General features: G+C 35.6%; 1 protein-coding gene across 2 annotated transcripts in view; it reads right to left on the reverse strand.

Annotated features, from left to right (window-relative positions):
* Positions 1-1,395: 1,395 nt before the first annotated feature.
* The window catches only part of LOC121856023 (serine/threonine-protein kinase PRP4 homolog), a 38,418-nt gene continuing 14,801 nt past the window's right edge, over positions 1,396-25,012 (reverse strand). For both annotated transcript variants that reach the window (XM_042351282.1, XM_042351283.1), the window contains 12 exons: positions 14,352-14,583; positions 13,332-13,546; positions 12,881-13,070; positions 11,981-12,081; positions 10,784-11,236; positions 9,128-9,244; positions 8,803-8,956; positions 6,832-6,969; positions 6,129-6,243; positions 3,758-3,864; positions 3,199-3,330; positions 1,396-2,687 (listed from right to left, as the gene is read on the reverse strand). In XM_042351282.1, the coding sequence (XP_042207216.1) occupies positions 2,484-2,687; positions 3,199-3,330; positions 3,758-3,864; positions 6,129-6,243; positions 6,832-6,969; positions 8,803-8,956; positions 9,128-9,244; positions 10,784-11,236; positions 11,981-12,081; positions 12,881-13,070; positions 13,332-13,546; positions 14,352-14,583 (2,158 nt within the window). In that variant the 3' untranslated portion in view covers positions 1,396-2,483. The remainder of the gene's footprint in view (positions 2,688-3,198; positions 3,331-3,757; positions 3,865-6,128; positions 6,244-6,831; positions 6,970-8,802; positions 8,957-9,127; positions 9,245-10,783; positions 11,237-11,980; positions 12,082-12,880; positions 13,071-13,331; positions 13,547-14,351; positions 14,584-25,012) is intronic.

Consider the following 25,012-nt stretch of genomic DNA (forward strand, 5'->3'; position numbering starts at 1 on the left):
TCTAATGCAAGGCCAGGGAATTCTGGTACAGTACCATATAAAACGGATTTTCTCAACCATGGAGGGCTCATCATTCTCTTTCGCAATGCCTCAATTATAGTGACTCTTTTTCTATCTATAAGTTGTGAATACACAAGAGTATACCACATATATTGGCTGTGTTATACTTAATATAAAGGGCATACCAATACTGTACACATGCAGTTGAATATCTCATCTATGTGCAAGTCCAGAAATTTAGTATATCACTGTACATTTCTACCTATCACAATTTATGCTTGTCCACAAATAACAGGTTGCTTATGTCATCAATCACTGCTTTAAATATCACAATACAGTGATCTGTATGGCTTATTATAACCATACTAGCAACAGGTCCTCATGTAGGTTAGATATTACTGATACAGTATACTGATATAGGTCACTTGTTTGGTTAGTACTTTTGATTACACCAGTGTTAAAATAAAAAATTACAAGCTATTTTGTAAGTTCATACATTTATAAGCAGGTGTCTAAGTGTCACGTCTCTCCATCACATTTTGGTGGGAAAACCATTGCAGACACACTGGTGCCAATCCCGACATCTTCCCCGCCCACCTTCCTTTACTGCTGGCTTAAAGCAGGAGAAGGCGTCACCTTTCGTGCTAATCAACGTCATGCATATAAAATGTGACGTCACAAGCTCTCAGTTTTCCTATGAGGGCCCATATAAGGCCCTGTTCACCTGCTTCTTGAACACTCACTAACTCCAACTCGTTAATTATTACCTCAAACATTTGAAGCTTCGTAAGACTGAATTCATAATTTCAATTATGATAACAGTTTATAAAAATTCTGAATAATCTACAGAACTTAAAAAGGAATCTTCCTTTCTTGTTCATTAGGAATATTCTGGATAAGAAATCTTCACTCACATATCCAGATATTCATCTGTTCATTCATTGCTACAGTAATAGGTGTATAAAAAGAACAATAGCATTACTGTTGTAATTACTTATCCAGTCCCACCAACATTTGTCCACTACTCTCTTGAAAAACATGGTAGGGTTTAATTATCATTAATGGTAAAGATTTCTCAGGTTAATTTTGTACTATTGCCAATCAAATCTCAGATCTTATGTAAAACAATGACAATAATGCCAAAAAAGAGTTTGTTTTGATAACACATCATAAGCAACATTTGTGTTAATTTATTAACGAGAAGCACACAACCCTTTTCATACTCATGTGATCGTCAGTAACTTATAGTCCATAACATCAGTTTACCCTGTTTTTCATGTCCATATATAAGTCCCTTACCATCTTTACCATTTACCAGCTCCTTCTCCAACAGTATGACAATCCCTTATATGTACTGTGCTGTATTGATGTTTAGGAAGTCATTAAAACTTTTAGTGTATATAGTGCATATATTTTGTCTTTATTTTACACAAATAAGCAATATATGCCTTTTCATTGCATATAGTTATATAAAAAACAATGCATAATTTGTTTTTTAAAAAACAAAAAATAAAAATAAACAAAATCTTTAATACAATTTTAGGTTTTATTATTAGTTATCCCCTTGTCTCAAATTACAGCAAAATGCAGTCCTCAAAAGTGTATAACACAAATACGTATTAAAATTATTATTCTAACTAAAAAAAAAATACTTCATTTACTCTCTTTTAAATACAATATGAAATGCAGACCCTTGTATTGACAAATTAAACTGAAGTTTGACCATAAACTAACCCTTCAAGATGCATAAAAATAAAATCAAAGACATTAACTGGCTCACCCAAAATGTCCAAGCATACACACACATCAAATGTTTCACTTTTTACTCTGTAATAATAACATGTTTTAGTTGTATTACAAATTACATTCTACATAAAACAACATAATCCATACCATACACAAGCAAACTTTTTAAAACAATTCTACTTTTACCCACATTTAAGAATGTTTCAAGACCAACTTTCTTCAATGAAAATGATGTGAATCAATTATCTTTGATGTGTAAGAGAAAGGTGATTTGAAAAATCCACTTCCTACTTATTGTAAGTTTTACCTGAATAAGGTTCTAAGGTTCACGCACACATTTCCAACACACAATTCCATAATCTGAAAAGGCTTACCTTAACTTTCTGCATCTGCAACAGTAAGGACTTATTACATTATCTGGGTTGAATGAGGACAATTATAAGAAATATCACGTGTTTTACAATCTTCAACAAGTGAAGTAATTAAAGTCAGAAATTTTTGTTTACCTTAATTATCAGTGATGTCAACAAAAAATCTTTGTAGTAAACCTAATTTGATTGTTGTACATCCTAAAGAATACAATATTATTCATAATACAATTTATGAAGCTCCACATACAGTATTCATAATTAAAAAGAGTCTTCTTTAGGTATTGTGTAAACTAATATGAGCAAGTCAATGAGTTTCAAATTCAGCCAAACTTCACATCACAACCATAATCTTTCATCACCCGAAATTCACATTTTCTCCCTAATAAATTGGTGCATTAAGCAATTGTCTATTGTGGCTCTCTTAACTGGGTCCAGCATGAGGCACCTTTCCATCAGGTCCTTCAGCTGAGCCACCTTCCTGGCATGATCTTCTGGTAGGTTGCCTTCCCCAAGTAATTCATGTTGTAGGTTCCTTGTAGGGTTAATTGTAGGCATTACCACAACCTTCTCCTGAAAGGTTAAAAGTAGGTAGAACTCTTGTACTATTCTTAAACAGTCATATACTGTATACAGGATCTGGCAGCAACCATTAAACATGTCTAAACAATCAGAGACATGTTTGAAAATACGAGTACACTCATTCAATGTTTGTATTGTTACAAAGATGTGTTTACACTCACAATTAATTATGTTTCAATATTTTATAAATATTAGAAGTGAACGATGATGAAAATTTAAAGTTTTTAGCTTCTGAGGTACTTTACCTACCAGGGAAATAGAACCTCCTGTCAATAACTTACAAAGTGTCCTTTGTGTCCGTGTCTAGAGTAACATTCTCTCATTGTTTTGTATAACTAGCCTGTATAGATTTAAAAATATTTGAGGTCATTATCCCTCTCAGAGGCAATATGACATAAGAACATATGAAGATAACAAAATTAAAAGAAACTAAATATAATTGATAGGCCTTATGTCTTTTTCAGTATAGCAATTGAATGTGTATAACATATGCTGTCCTTACCCTTTCTGTGACTCTATCAACATCTCTGTAAAGAAAGTTACAAGCTGCATCGAAGTGCTGATCTTTGAAAGCTCCTTTCCTGATCACCTTATTTGGCATTTTTCCTTTCAAATCCATGAAGAGTTTTAGCATCTGCAAAAATAAAAAACATACTTAAAACCTTGGAATACTGAGACTTATGTTTGTAATGTGAAGTATGTGAAAACACAATCTTACAAGGAATCTCTGGAGATAATCTAGGACTGATACCAAATTCTACATAAAATTAGGTTATTAATTTTGTTTTAAAAGAATACTCTAAAATGTGCAAATAAAATTTTAGATCAAAGAGCGGTTGATCAACAGTGCATAGAAGTATTGGTTAGTTTTATCAATGAAAAATCATTCAACCCATTTCAATCTGAATCATCCTTTACAGGTATAATGAAAAAAATATTACATTTTGGATGATAAATTATACATTTTCATCTTTTTTATATCTTTTATATCTAGCAAATTCCACTATATATCTTCATGAAGACATGATAGATAAAATCATTTTACTTAACCTGCAACTCACCTGGTTATTAGTCTTTCCAGGGAACATGATTTTTCCTGTGTAGAGTTCATAAATGGTGCATGCTGCCGACCAAAGATCAATGCCAAAGTCGTAAGTCATCCCCAAAACTGTAATGAGACAGAAACCATGATAGAAAAATTCCTTTATTTCACTTTAAGTCAGTTTAGCGAGATTTACTGAAACACTCATCTGGATATTTGCTTCTGACCTTGATCAAGTGTAAACTAATTATATCTGTTCTTTAACCGTGTTCAATGCAATTTTTTTACAAAGGCTCCAGATAAAATGCTTTAGGATGAGTTAATCCAAAACATTTCTATATTCTCCTGCAATTGATTTTTTATCTTTAAAAATGTCCCATACAATAGCCATGTTTCTTGATACATTATTAATATTCTTTGTTCAACTTTACACAGCATATTACTTTTTGTTATACCTGAAGTAAAAAATTATAGGTTGCATTAACATTTTTAAATTAATAGGCATATGGTTGTATTACTTACGGAACATGCCGTACTTTATAATCTATTGTATCATGTAATCATGCTGATCTAAGCAGTTTTCATTTGACATCAATATGCTTACACTGACATTAGCGATTGGTCAGTCAGTCATCACTACAACATTTGTAAATATAAATGACACCTCAGAAATATTGTGCTGTTCCAAGTCACAGTGGGTGTATCATTATAATAATGTGAACACAAATGGAAACAGTACAAGTGAAATTATGATATACAGTAATTTGTGGAATGCCCTTGAGTGCAAGAAGAAAACAGGTAGAAGCTATAATATTCTACATCCTCATATTGCTTCAAATTATTATGAAGTACAGTGGTCCCTTGGTTAATGAACGGTTCAATTATCGAAATTTCGGTTAACAAATTGCCTCCCATAAGGATCTTCAATTCAGTTAACGAACAAAACTTCGATTAACGAAACCCTTACAACAAACACGTTTTGTTGTGAGCATCAGCTGATCAGCTGATGGGCTAGTCTGCCAATTCAGTAATCTGTTCTATGTTTACATTCGTTTCCAGTGGAGTAAATATCAAGAAAGTTGTGCTCTTTAATATTTGTGCATTTTTTATATTAAAATTATTAGTCATTTTAAAATTTAATTAACATACTGATAATATATACAGTACAGGGAACTAGTTTTTTGTGCGCCCATTAGCCGCTTGACCCACCCACCAGGCGTCAGTGTGGCTTTGTTTACAGTGGAGTGAACATCGATTTTGTTGGCGTCTTGAATATTTTTGCATTTTTATATTTAAATTATTGGTCATTCTGAAATTTAGTTAACATATTGATAATATATATCACAGTGCAATGTTGATTTAAATAAAATAATCTTGAAATACTGTACACCTAGTGAACTTAAAATTTTATTGGTGAAATTACTGCATCAAGCAATGGTCCCCTGAAAGGTGATTTCTTCTCCATCCCCACTTCCTTCTCTTCTCCCTTCTCCTCCACCCCCACTTCTAATTCCCATCATCATCATCAACCAGGAACCTTCTACATACACACCTCAAAGCAAGTGTATTTTACTGCATTTTTTTTTTACTTTGTATGTACTTTTCTGTGAGCTGGAACCAATTACCCAATATCCCATTGAAACAATGGAATCGGTTAACAAAATTTTCAGTTAACGAACGACTCTGTGGAATGAATTGTGTTCGTTAACCGAGGGACCACTGTTAATATGCATTTTATGCAAAATTATATATCAAGTCATATGAAGGCAAGATATAAATTTCAATCTGGGACTTGTAAAAGTGACCCTACTAATATAAGTGGATGCTGGCATTTTTTATTATGGGCCCATTGGTTAGTACAGTACTGTATATAGGTTACCATAAAAGAAGTACAGTACAGTAAATTTATAACACAAAGGTGACTCAGGATCTAACATTAATGTGGAAAATTTCATCTGGTTGCCATTTCTAAAAACTATAATTAAACTCGTTAAACTAAAATTATCTTGTTCGTAAGTCTGCCTTCGTACTCCAAAATGAATCTGCATGACTTCACACTGCTGAATTACCTTGATCCTGCAACTGAAACACTGTACCACTATAGATTATGTATAGTTGGTCTTGGTGACTGTATTTATGGAAATTTTTCATAATTAATATACAGTATATTATCTACCAGTTAACATTTAGAACTAGATTATGTTTTTTCAGTAGTTTAAATTTATAAATAAAGTTATGTAAAGATCGTTAACTTGTGTACAAATAGGACTGCAATATTTGAGATGGATGTATTTATAACACAAGGTGAAACTTACATATACAGTAATGTACAGACATTCTACTAGTCAAAATCTAACATTTTAATTTATTAATTTTCCAATTATACTTACTAATCTCTGGAGCTCTGTAGAATCTTGCAACCAAGTATGGAGTTATTTCATTCTCGGTTACTTTTGATGCTGAGCCGAAATCACAAAGTTTCAGTACAAGTTTCTTCTCATTTACCTGCAAATACAATAACACAGTGAAAAAAACAATTAAATCACTCTCAATACAATGATTTTAAGAAGAAGAGATCTAATTTTCCCTGTAACTTTGGTTATGTTGTATCACTTTTTACAAAGATATATGGTGCATACTTTCCAAGTATGTTCTACTGTAGTGGGGTACAATACAGTACTGTACCCTGTACTATATTTAGCAAAGAATATAAATAACTTTTCAACTATGTTATAGTGAAACTACATTTAATGAAGCTACATTTAAGTGAGTATATCTGTATCCTTATACGACAGTACAGTACAGGTATTTCAAACTTTCACCCCACTCCAGTGATCTCCCTTTCACCTCTCTTACTAACCAACCCATGAAAATAATTAATAATCATGGCAACATTATAATACTGTATGAGGAAATGGGAATAAAATATTTTTTTAATAGTGGTAAAATATGAGTAATACACAGTAGAGGATCAAATAACAAGGATGCATAAAATGAAAGATATACTTTACTATAATACATCATTGTGTAAAACCAGTTATAAAAGAGCATTGCAGGCATAGTAGCTATAATTCATAGATATATTGCACTCACCAGAATGTTGTCAGGTTTAACATCTGCGTGGAGGATATTGCACTTGCGAAGTAACTTAAGTGCACAAAACAACTGATGTGTATAAGAACGTACTGCTTTTACATGCAGACCCACATCTTTACCATATTTTTTGAGTACCTGTAAGAAGTAAACAAATAATATAATAAAATTTCCTATTTAAATTTATTAACAAAAGTTGAATATTCATAATTTAATGTACTGTAACAAGCTTAGAAGGAAAAATAAAATATAATATTTTTGTAAGAAAGAGTTTCACAGACAATCTTATTTTGCATATGTAAATTACAAGTACAGTATATTGTATGTACTGTATAGCTAAAGGGAAGTAGCCTGCTTCATTTGCACCAAGTTATTAAAAAGAGAAAACAAGAGGTCTCATCATGTAAACACCTCTCACACAACACCACCACCTTCCCTCATCCTCCTCTACCCAGCCTTCACAATTAAAATAATGAGTATAAATGAATACTGAAAGGCAGGAGAGTTTGGGGTCCTTGTAGCAGTAGTGGTGTGTGGGACAACATGTGTAATGATTAAGTTTTGTGACAATGCCATATATTTACTACAATTTATGCAATTAATATTTTGATAAACATAAGCCTTGTGAATACGTATATATATATATACACACAGTATTTTCTCGATTTAACCAACTATTTTGAGCCACTCCTTTCAGTTAAATCAAAACTTCCGCTAAATCGAATTTCCGTTATTTTCGCTTGATTTAGCGAACTAGATCATTAAATCGGGCGTGATTCCATTAAATTCCGTGCCAAATGTGCCACTTGGCAGGTGGGGTTTGTTTACATCCGCTCATCTGTGTCCTGCCACCACCTTGTGAGTTGTTCACTGCTACCTCTCGGTCTACCCCTTGGTCAACTAACTACAGTAAGTCTTCACTTAACGTCGTGGCTCCGTTCCTGAAAACCGAGACGTTAACGGAATCAATTTTCCCCACAAGAAATAGATAAAATACAGGAGTTACGTTCCCCAGCCTCCCATTGGCCCATAAAATACATAACATATACAGAAATTCAATGGCATTTTTATAGAAAATAGTACAGGATATATATATATATATATATATATATATATATATATATATATATATATATATATATATATATATATATATATAAACTAAATCATTTTGTATTGTACTCACTGACGGATGGAGGTGGTGGAGCGAGTGTGTGATGGGGAACGGAGGAGGGTGGTAAGTCACTGAGACCCAGTGGGTGGATCCTCCTCCCGGTTTAAAACCTCCATTTTCGTAGCAAGGCTAATGGTCTTACATTGCTTCTTCACAATACTAACATCATGGGCACTTGGTAGCCATTTTAATGGTTAGAGTACAGTATTAAGAGAAAAATACCTAAACACGCACGAACACTGTGGTAGCTTAACAAAGATTGGCGACGTTTGGAGACGCAGTGATGCTCCGCAGGTGAGAGCGTAGTGCGCCAAGATGAGAGAGGATGATGTGCCGTACAAAGTAGTCTGTGACAATGCTATACTGACCGGCGGGACGTTATTCGAGTCATGGATATCTAAAGAATAGCGCAGTTATAATGAAACAACATTATCGGGGGGCAATGTTAAACAAGTTCTTACTGTACTGTGCACAGATATCATGCCAAAAGTCTCTCATAAGTCTCAGAAAGAAGGTGGTGTGGGGGAGAAAGTCAATTGGAAAAAAAGTTGGAAATAATGCAAAATAAAAATTGAAAGCAAACACCGAACCCCCTAGCTTAAGGTAAGCCATGAATAATGGTTCTAATGGTCCTATGTACATATCACATGTCTGAGGCATCTCCGTAGTTATAGTGTGTCCATTAGGCAGATAAATAGAGAAAAAGATGACTATTCTGTACCAGTGTATCCCAAACCATTTTGTTGAGGACAAAAACTTAATTTGTTATAGTCCTAAGTTTATCAAAGGGTACATACCTCTCTGAGTGACATAGACAATGGTTCAAACACCATACACAGATGATTCTTGTGGAAAAAGTGTCGGAAAAGGCGCAAACAATGGTATTTGTCATCTGGGTCAGCATCATTTAAAGTTTTCAATATATTTAATTCCTTCTTGCCTGTCTTGTGCCTGAAATAAAGAAATTGACTTTAAGAATCCTTTATACATTGCAAGAAATACAGCCGTCATCCCATTCTCATACAATCTAAAACCAAACAATTCTTTATAAATACAATGTAGGAGTTTAATTTACAACCTAGAGAAATGTGATTGAGAAACTAAGTTTTATGACAGACTTACATAACTTCGTTGTTCCTAATGATCTTGATTGCAACATCTTGTCCGGCTCTGGCTGCATCTCTACCACGTACAACATTACTGAATACTCCCTGGCCTGTGTACCCAAACACAGTGTATCTGTAAAGAAAAATAAATGGGGTGAAGAGGGAGGGGTTGAAAAGTTAAAGATTAAGAGGGCTGTCCACAAAAGTGTAGCCAAGTTGTTTAAGCACTAAAGAACAGCCATGAACAACATTCTGAAAAGAATGATGGCATAATAATTTGGAGGTGCTAGTTAAGGTGATGAAGAGAGAATATGAGTGACAGCAGCAGTAAGGAGTGTGAGGGTAGAAGGGATGGTCAGGGCTGCCGATAGGGCAAGGAAGCCGGGATAAATCCTGGGGGACGGGAAAAGGGTAGATTAAATTATGAATCAAAACCTTCCAAAGACCAAAAGGGGGCCCATAAATTTATCCTTCCCTGGGGCCCTGGCCAGCTCTCAGTGGCCCTGGAGATGGTAAAAGGAAAGTAAAAAGAATGCAATGTACAACTGAATGAACGATGGAGAAAGGATGTCACAAAACTTAAAAGGAACAAGACTTTCTGAAAGGAACTGAATAACTTAAAGAGTAAATAGAAATACCAGTTTGAAATGAAAGGGGGATTTAATGTGGAAAAAAGAAAGTACCCTGTACTGGCAAATGGGAGATTAGGAAATTTCTTGAACACTAGCTATGTGAACAGAAGCAAAAAAGGTGGTGTTATCAAGTTGAGAATTGGAGGAACTAAGTGTCTAAGTGACAGAGCAAGAAATGTTAAGTCTGAGAGAGGGGAAATGTTGTACACAAGCTTAAGAATGGGAAGGCACCGGGAGTGTTTAGACTTACTGTTACAATGTTAGGGATGGGAGACTGGAAAGTGATAAATGGATGGTATGAGTGTATCAGTATAATGTAAGAAAGAGTACAAGATGGATGGCAGAGAATATGCCTCGTTTCCATACAATAAAGGAAAAAATAAAAACATTATTAAAAAGCAGGAATTTTTTTTAAGTATTTAGGGGAAAGTGTATGGTAAAAGTTATCATAAATAGAACTGTTGCAGAAACGAGAGTACAATACAGGAGTGTGGCTAAGAAAAGGAAAGTGTATGAATCAAGTGTTTGCACATGGAGTGAAAAAAGTATACGACACTGATGGGAGGAAGCATTGAAAATTTATTTATAAGTCTGGGATAAATGGGAATTTGTAGAGTGCTGTCTTGTTTTGATCAAGAGAATGAAGCATATTAATGTCATGAAGAGAAAAAGCTTTTTCTGAGTGAAACAAGGAATATATCAAAGGTGTGTACCGTTTCCATGGTTGTTTTATATTTTCAGAGTAGAAATAGTAAAGAGTAAGATGCAAGTTTGATAGAAATAATAAGGGAGTAAAAAAATCTGCTGTTTGTATATGACATTACTTTAATGAATGATTCCAAAAAGTTTAAAATGTCAGTGAATGAGTTTGTAAGAGTGTTTATAGAGAAAGTGACTGTTACTTACTTCCTCCCTGATGAAGAAAAATTGGCACTCACTCACAGATAGAGAATTTTCAATGTTGGCACAGTTTATAGTAACTAGTTTGTACTTGTTCATTATGTTACAGTCAATGTCTACAAAAAACCCTGCTTACTAACCTCGAGTCAAGTACTTCTCCAATACGAACACGGTAATAGCCCTCTGCATCATCCCAGTTGTCTGTGAGGTTGGGGTTCTCAGCAGCCCCGGAGTGAATATCTAGTTTGTCCACTGCAAAATTGTCACCAAACATATCAGAAAACATGTCCTTATTTCTCTTTTCCTTTTCTGGAATACCGTCATCTTCATCTTCCTTGGTATCTGTTTCTAATTCTGTCTTTTCACTTTTATCATCAGCTGGTTTTGTGGTTTGATTTTCCTTATCTTCACTACTTCTACTCTTACTACTGTTCCTACTAGTGCTACCACTCTTGCTTCTCCTGCTACTGCTCCTACTCCTTCTCCTGGTGCTGCTGGCACTACTGGAGGCACGAGACTGTGGAGAACCAGACCTCGATCTTGATTTTGCAGGGGATGCTGGTGGCTCCTCTGATTTCATTTGTGACGGCGGTCTACAATTAAAGAAAAAAGATCACATATTATTTTGAAGAATTTTTCTTATTTACACAAGAGATCACATTGTATTACCATGGAAATTTTGTGAATACAAGCATTCCATATACAGAACTGTGTCCACTGCACACACACACACCAGGAAGGCCTCATTTAATCTCATTCGTATAATCCTATCATAAAAGCTTTGCACTATTTCTTTTACTGTTAAGTCCCCTTCATACATATTCTATCCTGTCCTTTTTATACGTATTCTATTCTTTCATTTTCTTCTATATCTACTACCTCCCAGTATATATATATATATATATATATATATATATATATATATATATATATATATATATATATATATATATATATATATATATATATATATATATATATATATATATATATATATATATATATATATATATATATATATATATATATATATATATATATATATATATATATATATATATATATATATATATATATATATATATATATATATATATATATATATATATATATATATATATATATATTACAGTATATATATAATATATATATTTTATTTTTATTTTTTTTTCAATTAGATACTCTCTCTTCATATGTACCTAGTCTTCTCTTACTTCCTTGCTATCAACAAAACCAGATCTACATCTGATTTCCACTCAACCAACTAGTAAAACAGTCCAACTCCATCTTCTTTCAACCGTTCGTTCAATAATATCTATCTGGAAAAAAAAAATTACCTTGATGTAGGAACCGGAGAATCTCTGGGAGTGTTGCTGATGGATGGGATCTCACTACTGGCAGGAGTCACTTGTGACGAGTCACGCTCTAGACCCAATTTCTGGAGGGGAGGGGGGATATTATATACTGTAGTATGGTAAATGCTACTTGTGTTTTCTAAATATTCTTTAATCATTCCTGATTTATCTCGCTTGGAATTCCAACCTGTTTCCACCTGGGTTCTTCAGTTTTGTAGCAAGTTTCATCATCAATGCATCTTAACCATACTCCCTTTACGTTAACTTTACAATTTAAATCTCCGAGCACCTATCTCGGTTTCATGTATTATATGGATAACTGAAGTATTAATCCCTTAGTTTTTAGTTTTCAACAATCTTTCAGATCTTTTCATCCCTATTCAATATAATGCCCATTTACAGCCTTTCAATATTCATTGTTCAAATAGATTACTTGATTACAGTTGTATTAATTCTCAATAGTATTGTCATGCTTGAGTATACCGATGTACCCACGTTTGGTGGTAGTAAACACCAAGAAATCCACACCAAATATTTAATTTTATTCATTAAATTTTTTTCTATATCACGATTTTTGTGATGAAAATTTACCCCATTTCCGTCAAGTCAAATTTACGAGCCGTATCACGAGTTTGTCATTATTTACAAATTTTGTATGGGCGAATTTCTGTAACGTGGGGGATACCTCTACGTATTGTGTTTTGATTATTGTATTTTAAGTTTAACACAAAGTTTCTCTAATAATGAAAAGTGTATATGATTCTCATTATGCAACGATTATGAATTTAATGTAATAATTTAAACAGTTTAGGATAAAATACAGAGATTAACAAAAGAGGTACAGGTACTGTACAGTATTTGTACACTAAGCAAAGTACTTACCTTATACAACTCCTCTCGCTGTTTCCTCATTCGTTCAATCTTCTGCTCCTCCTCCTCTTCATCTTCATCAAAGTCAATGTCTCCTTGTTCAGAGTCAGAAGAGGATTCTTTGGCTTTACCAAATATAATTTCTTTTTGTCTCTCCCGTTCACGATCCATTTCTCGGCTGCGGCAATAGTCAGCCTCTTGTCTGTTGAATAAATTAATGCATATTACTTCTATCTCTATATAATGGACAGTAATGCAAGTACTGTATATAAATATGTTTACATATTCACTCTAATACCTTACATTCATAAAGAAAAGGTTTGGTTTATACTATATGGAATTTAAAATATTCCTATTATCTTAATCATAATACTGTTTCATTATTTAAATAGTCTATACTGTATAAATAAATATGAAGAGATGGCTATACAGTACACACAAGTAGGTCACAGCAACAGCTCACCTCCTGTCCCTATCCCTGTCTCTGTCTCTATCTCTGAAGTTGTCATCTCTGCGCCGGTCTCTGTCTTTGTCTCTACTGTCTCCTCGCTCCCTTAACCGCTCTTCGCGTAACCTCTCCCTCTCTTTCCGTTCTTCCATCCTTTTCTCCCACTCTCTCTTCCGGCGCTCTTCCCTTTCCTTAAATTCACGCTCTCTCTGTTCTTGCTCTTGCATCATCTGGAAAAAAAATTAAAGGATGAATGATATCAACAGAGCACAATAGGAAGAGGTAAAATGTACCGGTAACTTTCCGTGTTCTAGAGTATTAGCTGTACACTTTGGTAAGGGTGAAAATGAATTGAATTATTTTATTGTGTGCACACCAGGCAATGACTACCAAAAACGAAATTTATTTGTTTCAGAGTGAGAACAAAGCACAACAGAGAGGACATACAGTAGCATATGGTAGGAACCATTTGTTAAGGATGTTCAGAAGGAATGGATAGTAAAAAGGAGGGGGTGAAATATTAGGAAAACTTGTAGTTCTAGGTTTAAATGAGGGAATATGTGCAACCACAAGTGCCACTGTTTCTTATATGTACTGCACTTCCAACACATACTGGTATGCATCCATAACTGTAGTATATGTTTAGACTTTGAACATCAAAGTGAAGTGGTTTGTGATTATTTTTATGAGGAAATATAAAAAAGGAAGTGCACCAGATGAGAACAGTGAGAGATGTAGTACACAACAGTAATGGTGGAGTGATACTTGTTGCAACTAGTAATTCAAATGGATATAATGCAGTCTTATTGTGGAAGGACAACACCTTAGCAAACCATATTTGGTATGACAGCCAGGAAGAATGTCAGCAAATGTGGTAGTCACTACCAGAAATAATTTTGGTACATGTGTATGATTCTGACTGGTAGTGCTCTAAATAAGGAAATTAACTTTCTAAATATATAGTAGTAATTACAGTTTATGTTACTTAGGTTAGTTATGATTATTTGTAAAACTACCGGTACTATAAAAACCTACCTTTTCTCTCATAATTCTTTCTTTTTCTTTTCTTTCACGGCTCCTCTCACGGCTGCGTTCCATACGTTCCCGTTCCTCAGCTTTAGATCTGGACCTCTCAAGGGCTGAAGAAGATTTATCACGATCCCTCCTATAATCCCGGCGATTTGATCCATCATCCCGTCTCTCCTTTTCTCTTCGTTCTTTGTCTCTGCGTGATCTCTTCTCCTTTTCCTCTGCTTCACTTCTTGATCTGTTGAGAGGGATTTGGGAAAAACAAAATTCCTTTTGAGTGACTCCTTTATATTGAAAATACTGTACAGTAGTTGCATTAAGTGGATTTCACTGCTTATCTGTAACAAGAAGTTGTAGATTAATGAATAGCCTCTCTATTTCATATATAACAGGTCTAATTAAATTTATATATAGATGAGTCAGCATTTCAGCTACTACAGAGAAAATTAAAATGCCCATATATTATGACTTTCACAAACATAATAACAATAATACTTTAGGAGAGGAGCTGTACTTTACAGTTCCATGGCTGGGATCGAGTGTATCCTGGACTGCTTGGAATAGTATGAGTGTATGTGGGACTGACTATATGAGGTACTGTACAGTACACTCACATACAGCATTTCCAATGCTGGTCACAAAGTTAGTTTTGAAAAATTTTGATTTTAGATAAAAATTAATGAAAACTCCAAAAGGGCCATATACACCCTAAGGAGAGAGAGAATGCCAAGTTATGGTGGTACACCTGAGTATCAGCGAATCTGAAACTAAATATTTGGAAATAACCAATTTTCCAAAATACTACGGTATAATGTATTTTCAAATTAAAAATTTCTTCCATATCTTATCAGCTGACCTAACCTAGGACAGTCAGCTGAGGGGGCACTCAAGCTGCCCGCATTACTCTTTTGTCACTCATACAGCATTGTGCATTCCAACCTATCTAGGCATACTACCATTAAAATAACTCAAAACAAATGCATTTTGTAGAGACTGGCTATTCTCTGCTGTTTCTTGGTTTGTCTTTATTAACCCCCTTCCCTCTAAAGCAGGGGTCACCAAACTTTTTTCACAGTGGGCCGGATAACTGAAAGAATGACGAGCGCGGACCGCATAATCATTCTGTTCAATACTTGCAAGCCAGAACGAAAGCTCTGGTAACGTCAGAGCGTAGGCGGAGCTACCACGAGCCGGGGAAGGACTTGGGATCCGGCCCGCGGGCCGTAGTTTGGTGACCCCTGCTCTAAAGAGTGGACTCTCACCACTGTGAATGCAGTGACCAAAAAGTAACAAGTGATGCTACTAGTAAGAGCCAAAGAAAATGTACTCTCTTAAAAATAAAATGTGGTTGAATGTTTTGAAAAGGGAGAGCACACTGTTGACATTGCTGTAACAACATTCCCTGGCAGGTTATTACTGTACAACAATTCACAATTCTGACAATGTTCTGGCTTCTTTAACTTGAGGCTGTCTTTCATGTTGTATTGCTTCCCTTACTTTTCATATTAATGTATATCAACTCAACTGTAAAATATGTATATACTTATACATAAAAGTTAAAAGTAAAATAAAATAAACAAATAACGAAGTGATAACCGTGATAACATTCTGATATGTTCTTACTACCATCCTGTTACGTGTACTATTCCAGGTGATGCTAAATGTTACATAATACTTCCTAGAGATAAAGGTACAGTATATATCAGGTGACATTAACCCTTACGCCCCAGGTAACGTTCCAAAACGGTTGACCGGCATGCCCCAGGTGACGTTCCAGAACACGTGCTTTTTCCTGCCTCTGTTTAAATGCCCAACCCGGGTTAACAGGTATCAGCATAACTATTTTTCTCTCCCGGCACACGGAGGGGAGCGTGGGAAGTCCCAGCGCGGTCAATAACCATTCCCCTGCAGTCATGGAGAGTTCTCGTGTGCGTTCGCTCCCGGCATCTTCCATCCCAATTAAGCATCGTCGCCAGGGGTTGGATGATAGCAAGATACGGACAGAACTATTTGATGTGAGTGCTGTAGTGAATGAAAGTGGTGATGAAGGCAGTGATTATCAGCCTAGTGATCCTGAGGATGGAGTCGAGTTAGACGATGTTGTAGAGACAAGCGAGGACGACGACGCAGGCAGCGAGGCCCAGCCAGAACGGCGTATCCCCACCACGCACTCGCAACCCAAACAAGGGATAATAGATGCCTTTGTTTGGTCTGATGGCAGTAATTTCCAGCCTGATAATCCCTGAATTCAGACGATCATCAGGTGAAATTACTCCTGAATTTCCTTGTACAGAGGAATCACGTGAGATGGATTATTTTTGTGCTTTCTTTGATGGTGCAATCATGGGCTTACTGTGTATCGAGACAAAAATTATTTATCAGTACACGACTACACGTGTGATGCTGACCCTGGCCCCTCGGCTCGCCACACATGCGTCGATGGAGTGATGTTGTTTCTGAACTATATGTGTTTTTTGCATTACTCATGCTGATGGCACATGTGAAAAAATATGTACTTCAGGAGTATTGGATATCTTCCCTGATGACATCAAAGCAACTCCATTGTTTGAAAATTCATGTCCAGAGACCTGTTTGCCTCCATCCTACCTTATCTACACTTCGTAAATACAGGTAACAACATTCCTGAGGCTGGTGACAGACTTTGGAAAATAAGGAAAGTTTTTACAATGCTGAAGGAACGTTTTATGAAGTTTTTAAGACCCTTTCAAAATGTAGTGGTGGACGAGTCTCTGGTGCTTTTCAGAGTACGCGTTGTTTTTAGACAATACATTCCCTCCAAACAAAATCGCTTTGGGATCGAGTTCTTTGTGCTGTGTGACTGCGATACTGGATATGTCTTAGATCTCTTTGTTTACACAGCAAGTGGTGTAGACATACCCAAGGATGACCCACATGGTTTCTCTGGCGCTGTTGTCAAGAAACTGATGGACCGCTACTTTGGAGGGAATCACGTCCTCTACACGGACATTTATTATACCTCTCCTGCCCTGGCCAAGTTCCTACTTGAACATGACACTGGTTCTTGTGGGACTGTACGCAAGAACAGGAAACACTGGCCCGTGTTTCCTGGTAAACCTGCCCGAGGAGAGATCCAGCCGAAGCAAGCAGACAAGATGCTTGCAATATGCTGGCATGATAAGCGTAAAGTGCAGATGCTGTCAACCGTTAACAGGGGTGAAATGGTTGACAGTGGAAAAAGGGACTGGACCACAGGAGACGTCATGATAAAACCCGACGCTGTCGTGGACTACAATGTCAACATGCGCCTCGTGGACAAGAATGACATGCAGGTTGGCACAATTGAGTGTGTATGGAAATGTCTCAAGTGGTACAAGATGATGTTCCTACACCTCTTGGACATCACCATTCTGAATGCATACAAATTGTACCTTGTACAAACCGGGGAAAAAACCCTCTCTCAGGGTTTTTCAGAAGCAAGTGATAATGCAATTTCTGGAGAAATATGGCACCATTGTGGCAGCTGTACCACGACGTCACAGCCAAGCAGGCCTACCTGACAGACTGCTTGCACATGACTGGATTGATCGTCACCACCTGGACGACCTACCAACTGCTCCAGGTGGTCGTAGGGTGCAAAGGCGGTGTTATGTCTGCACTAACACCACAAAGAGTGCAGCTAAGCATAAGGACATGACAACGTGGTGCAAGGAGTGTGACGTTGGTATCTGTAGACCTTGCTTCGTGGAATACCACTCAAAGAAAACATTCTAAAACAATGTGGAGCGTGCTTGTAAATAGTAGTGCGAGTGTATTTGTAAGGAACCAAGTGACAGATCTGTGGAAAAGGTACACAGTTGTATGCATTCACTCGTCACTACCCATGAGCGCTGGTGGACAGCTAGCTAGGCATCAGGGTAGCACCTGCATCATCAACACCACCACCACCACCTCTCCTCCTCCTATGTGTGGTCAGAGGAAAGCTTCTTGGTAAGTACTGTACCTTCTTTTGTTTGTTTATTTTACATTGTTTTCCTTTATATCATGTTGCATCAAATTAATACTAATAAAACAGTGTACTGTAGTTGTATTGTAGTGTAGTATTACTGGATGAAAATGCTATGATTATGTTATAAATGTATTTATTTGTGGAATTATTATTCCGATAATTATTTATATGACTTACTTGCTCTCCCAAACACAAAGACAGCCAGATAGCCTGGCGACAGACTGGGTGTGTGTCGCCGAACAGTTTTTATGAAAAGTAATGCAAATAAATAAATTGTAAATGAATTATTTATAGGAAATAAGTATTTTTATCAGTAAATATATGTATTAGTTGCCATCTCGGACACAAAGGCAAGCGGAAAATTTTGGGGGGAAAAGTAGATTTTTCTCTTTCTATCCCGCATGGGGGGTACGGCCGGCACCACCCTAGCCCGGGGCGTAGGGGTTAAGAGAGTTCAGGCTCTCAATTGGCTCAGTCATGTCAATATTGTAATTTTTATCGACTCCGTATCTATTTTTCTGGCTAAATAAACTGTTTCAACGTCAATATTAATAAAATACAGTGGTCCCTCAGTTAACGAGCACAATCCGTTCCAGCAGGTTGCTCGTTAACCGAAACCATTGTTTCAATGGGTTTTTGGGTAATTGGTTCCAGCTCACCGAAAATTGCCTAAATTCAACAAAAAAGGTAGAAAAGTACACTTACTTTGAAGTGTGTATGTAGAAGGCTCCTGGATGATGATGATGGGAATTAGAATGGGGGTGGAGGAGAAGGAAGAAGAGAAGGCATTGGGGTGGAAGAGAAGTCACCCCATGGCACCATTTCACCCATAAAATTTTAGTTCTCTTGGTGTATTTCAAGATTATTTTCTTTAAATCAACACTGCACTGCATTATATATTGTCAATATGTAAAATATATTTCAAAATGACCAATAATTTGCTTGGAAATCACAGAAAAAAGCTTTAGTTGAAGAGTCTCAAGCAAGATGTTACCTCCACTGAAAACAGAGAGAGACTAACGCCTGTCTGGTGTGTTAACAGGCTGGATGGCACGCCAGAAACTAGTTTCTTTACCTTCAATTATGTTCAATAATTGTTAAAATGACTAAAAATGTTAATATTAAACTTTTAAAATTATTGAATAGTATAAACTTCTTGATATTTACTAAAATAGTAAGGAATTTAAGCCCTAAAACCGATTACTGTATTGGTGGACTAATACTACAGCTGGTGGACCGCCAAATGCAAGCGAAAACATGTTGAAGTCGGCTCGTAAAAAACTCGTTAATCGAGGGATTGCTCGTTAACCGAAGTTAAGAATCTAATGGAAGGTAAATCGTTAACCGAAATCTCGTTAAACGAGGCGCTCATTAACCGAGGGACCACTGTATGTTTTTAAAGGTTTATAGGATGGCCCAAACCAAGTCCAAACAATGGCAGTCCAGGAAGCAGTTGTTCAGAATCAATGTGAGTTATATATAATTTAATACTGTAATTGTTTTTGAAATGGTGGAATTAGTTTTACAGCGAGAAACAGTGGTGTCTAAAGGAATTTTTTGGTGTACAGCGTGCATGTTTTGGGACTGCGGTCACATACCTTGCTCTCTTTTCCTTCAACATACATCTCTCCCATTTTACAAGGCTTTCTAGGGTTCATCTACCATGAATTTGCACAGCATGAGACATTTTACAAATGTATCTCTTGCGTTAAGCAGGGGCTACCTGTACACAAAATACTTTAATTTAATTTGCCAGAAATGCATGGCATCAAATACTGAACTAAAGAGGGAAAAAATGGAAAGAATCCCTGATAAACACTTATGATGCTCTATATTTTGCCAACACAAGCAATATGTCAGGTCAACTTGAAACTCCACTAACTGGTAACACAATATGAAAATAAAGACCATATCCATAATAAGGAGGTTTAGGAACTGAGACTGTAAAAATCACATGTTACACTCTTATGGATGTAGCCAAGATTGGTGCACTTTATGTTTTGCATCCAGAGTTTAGTAGTCATAATTTGCAAACTTCTTAAAGCGAATTTCCATAAACAATGTTCATAATGCGGGGGATGCCTTTACGCATTTCTTCGCATTACTGTACGGTAAATATACTTGTACAGTACAGTACAGTACAGTATGTGTATTGTTATTTGTAGTGGCATTTATGGGCACATCCCATACCATTGAATGACTACAGGTCACACTTTATCAAAATTAAAATTTAAGATTTTTATTAAATATATACTGTACTGAAGTAGTATACCGTATGGGTTCCTGGTGTAGATATATCAACCTTCCAAATTTATATCTACTTTCCAAAAGTCACTTGATTCCTAGCATTTCAGATTTCTGATACTCGAGTGTAACTAAGCTGAAGAAAGATGGACAGATCGAATGAGGGATTAATTTCAAGCTGCCCCATATATGTGGGCCCAAAATATGTAAACACCTGAACTATAGTATAAGATTCACTGAAAAGGCATAATTTCTTTCCATATATCAAGTTCAACAGTACGGTAATTTTAGCAGAGATAGCTAATTCATAAGAAATGCCAAGGTGTCACTCTAATTATCAATTAGGCAATATTCCCCAACTAGGAGACACTACACAATACAGTACTGTATATCACATCTAGTGTAGAAAAAAAGCAACATGGTTTCTAATATAAAACTTCAAAGAAAAATTTTTGAACTCGTGAAAATTATGAAATGTGATAAAACAACCAAAACCGTATCAAATTTGATCCTGTTGAAAATAATTAAAGAGTAAGAGACAATTACAGTATGTAAGCTGTTTCTCATTTGTGAAGAAAAATCCACATATGCAAGAGAAAATTAGAGCCTTTTCAATGAGATAAAAATCAGTGTGTATAAAGAATACAGTATATGCATGATGTTTAATTGCAATGCATTAATAGAACTACCTACTGGTATATAATTTATATAATTACTATGTGGAAACCTTTTATATGCATACAAATGAACAGCACCACAATATATATATATATATATATATATATATATATATATATATATATATATATATATATATATATATATATATATATATATATATATATATATATATATATATATATAGTGACCATCAGCAAACGTACCACAATAAAATCATTTAACCAGGCAAATAAGGATACACCCAAGCCTGTGTTCTGTAAATGCACATGCTGCCTCCCTATCATGAATCATTTATCAAGGGCTAGTTAATGAGAACTCATTCATGGTATTTGGTTTTTGACTAACAGAAGGAAATTATAAGTTTTCCATACACTTTCTGGTGTCAACATGTGGGTATGATAAAAGGCTTGTCATAAAAAAAAAGAGCAGTAAATAGTTTTGGAGCTGAACGTAATTAGCTTGTCTTCACCATCTGACACTTGCTGACAAGTCTAAGAGGTCTATACTGTATATCAGAATTTACATTTGCATTATTGGGATTAATCAACTTAAAATTATAAAATATATTTTATTTTAATTTGCTCTTATAAAATTGGTGTCTTAAAACCAACTATAAGATGGACCAATAATGACTCAAAAACTGAAGGCCATGAATTTACACAACTTTTTTCCTTCCATTCTTGTAATCATTGCACAGTACTTTTAGTTTAAGCCTGAATCTAATTTTTTTAGAAACTGTATTTCTAAATAAACTTTCTGAATACAGTACTGTATATATTTGAGAAAGTAAATGCACATATGACCTGTGGAGTGTGTGTCAGTACTAATCTTTTCTATACATGGGTCTGATCATCAGGCTGGCTTATTCTATCAAGTCCACTGCTAACATCTATAAAAGTTCTGATAATTAAAGATATCTATTCACACAAAAAAATCTTGCACTGATACACTTTTAGAGGAAGGTTCTACTGTCACGACACTGAATAATAATAATAAAAAATCAAAGTCCAACAGGTTAAATTTCGGGCACATGACACCCATAACAAATGAAAATATAACAATTATGATCAGTACTACAGATTAACAGGACCTTTTCTGAAACTGGCAACAAATTATAGCAACGTTAATTATCTATATGATTTTGTTTGTTGAAATCATCGATAAAATATCAAGAGACTTTCCTATATTGCATATTTTGAGCATGCAGTAGTTATATCCATTATTCTGAAATGGTCCTAACTTGAACCACGTTTTTCATAGAGCAATTCCATTATTCTGAAATGGTCCTAACTTGAACCACGTTTTTCATAGAGCAATTCCAAAAAAAAAAAAAGGGGGGTATAATTTTTTCCAATACAGCCACTCCTCGACTTACGACCACCCAGACATACGACTGCCCCAGTAGTACCAATTTTTTCTTTCAAATTACATATTTTTGAGTCCCGACGTAAGTGATTGCACTGTGTACTGACAAAATTTTCGTTTATAAGTCCCTTTAAAATGGCTGGCAAGCTTAAAAGTGAGAGTTTTGTGGTGCTTAGAAGAAAAAGAGACACCCATTTTAGATTTTGTGTGTATTATTTTCGCATTTTCGGCTTACGACGTGGATTTGGGTTTCTAACCCCATCGTAAGTCGGGGACTGCCTGTACTTCCACAATCCCAGGAAAAAACAAAAGTTATAATAAGCAAACACAAGGATTATCATACCCTCACCCATTATAATAAAAACAATGTCTTTAAACTTAGCTGCTTTCAAATTTCATAAAATATATACAGTAGTGTTGAGGCCATGTTATAACTTTACAAGGTACCATTAACTTCACATCTAATAAGTTCTTTTGATAACCTACACCTTTCATACCACCATGTAGCAATACATCTTGTTATAGGGTTTACTGGTTATGTCAAGCATTATTAGTCTTTTCTAACCATCTTATTTATCATCTATGTTGATCCGCAATCACAGAAATGTTATTCATCCATCCTGATGAATGCAGGGTTTCTGCTAAATGTTTCAGTACAAGTCTCAAAGAGGGTCTGAAGCAGCTGAGATTCAAGGGGCCCACATTTATGTACTATGAATCATTAAACTAACAAGATAAACTACTGTGTATCATCTGAGTGATGAAATAGGTACAGCAGCTCTAAGATTAAACTGAATTCAAGTTCATTATTTTTTATGTCAAATAAATTAACATATTATTCCATGAGCAATATGAACCAGCAAAGACATTACACTGAAACAATGATTTTGCCATGCTGGTTTATAGGCAAATCCTGTGAACGTATATAGAATTAACACACTATTGATTTTACATCTTCGCTCACATTAAGTCAAAGGGAAGGGAGGGCCTCTAAGTAAACCACCAACAGTTACCAATCAATCCTCTGCATACCATGTGTCGTGAATTTCAAAGTCAACTACAGTTACCTGTATAAAGTTATCTGAGAAATATCTGACATCAGTCAAAAAAATATACAAATTCCTTCATGTTACACATGGAATACTCTACCAACTAAACAAAGGAAACAGCACAAAACAGATGTGGACTGTGACACCACAAATATAAGTATGTAAGGTGATTCTCGGGGCATGGGTTAATAGGCGATTTAATAATACAGTACTGGTAAGTGAGAGCTTTACATAAATTTTCTGTCAATTAAGTAATCTTCATGTATAAGCAAAAGAATATACATTATCATGTGATAAATGAGTCCCACAGACATAAAACACCCAGCTAGACAGTTACAAACAAATTCACATGCCAACTTAACCCATTTCCTGATCTGCATCTATACTGCAGGTCAAAATTTTTTCCACAATTAAGTAGCTCAGCTTAAATAATAACTTCTTTGAATTTCCACTGGATAGCTGGTGACTCATTCTGTGAGATTCAGATATATTAGTAGTTAACCTTGGGTTCCATTTGCCCTTTACCCCAGCCTAACTGACATCTCCCACACATGCCAGCACAGCGCGATCAAGTATTTTCTCTATTGTGACTTTCATTGTGTAAATTTCTGAGTCAGTTAACGGCAGCAGAAATGATGAATAAGTATTTGAATGATGAAACTGATAATGAGGATGACGTGTTGTCAACAGAAGCTGTTCTTCCTGAATTCAAAGATTTACTTGGCATTTATTGTACCTGTACAGTATATCAATATTCATCCTTTAAAGTAAGAGGAATCACTGGGTATGTATTGCTCTTAAACTCCCACATATTAATTCATTACTGAACTTGCTGTTACGTAAAATACACGAAGACATCTGAGAAATATACATTGGCAACAATGCTGATATCATCCAGTGAGCTTCCCTATAAAGGGGTGGCCACAATAGTAGAGCCACATGGCTGCCCATCACTACATACTGTACTTCCTCCACTCTCTCTATTCCCTTAACATCCCCTCCTGTTCCCTCCTAAATGTACTATTCCATCTTTCCCTCCCGTAATGTGGCCTATTTCCCTCTACAAACTGCACCTACCACACTGTCCCTCTTCTATATCTTTGCTACTGTATTTTCTCCTGCATTCTTCTTACATGTCTATACCAATCAGTAAACCACTCTTCATATATCCTACTACTCCACACATTACACCCTCCATCTTCCCTCCTATTTCAAACTGTTTTGTACTCCTTACATTGTGGTAACGCCCAGATGCAGTATTCAGATAACTCATCTACATAGGTTAAATTTTAGAGCATTCTGCTTCATTCTAAGTCCCTGTTCACTGCTATAAATTAAGG

Source organism: Homarus americanus, unplaced genomic scaffold (genome assembly GCF_018991925.1).
Source record: "Homarus americanus isolate GMGI-L3 unplaced genomic scaffold, GMGI_Hamer_2.0 scaffold19117, whole genome shotgun sequence".
NCBI classification, from domain to species: domain Eukaryota; kingdom Metazoa; phylum Arthropoda; class Malacostraca; order Decapoda; family Nephropidae; genus Homarus; species Homarus americanus.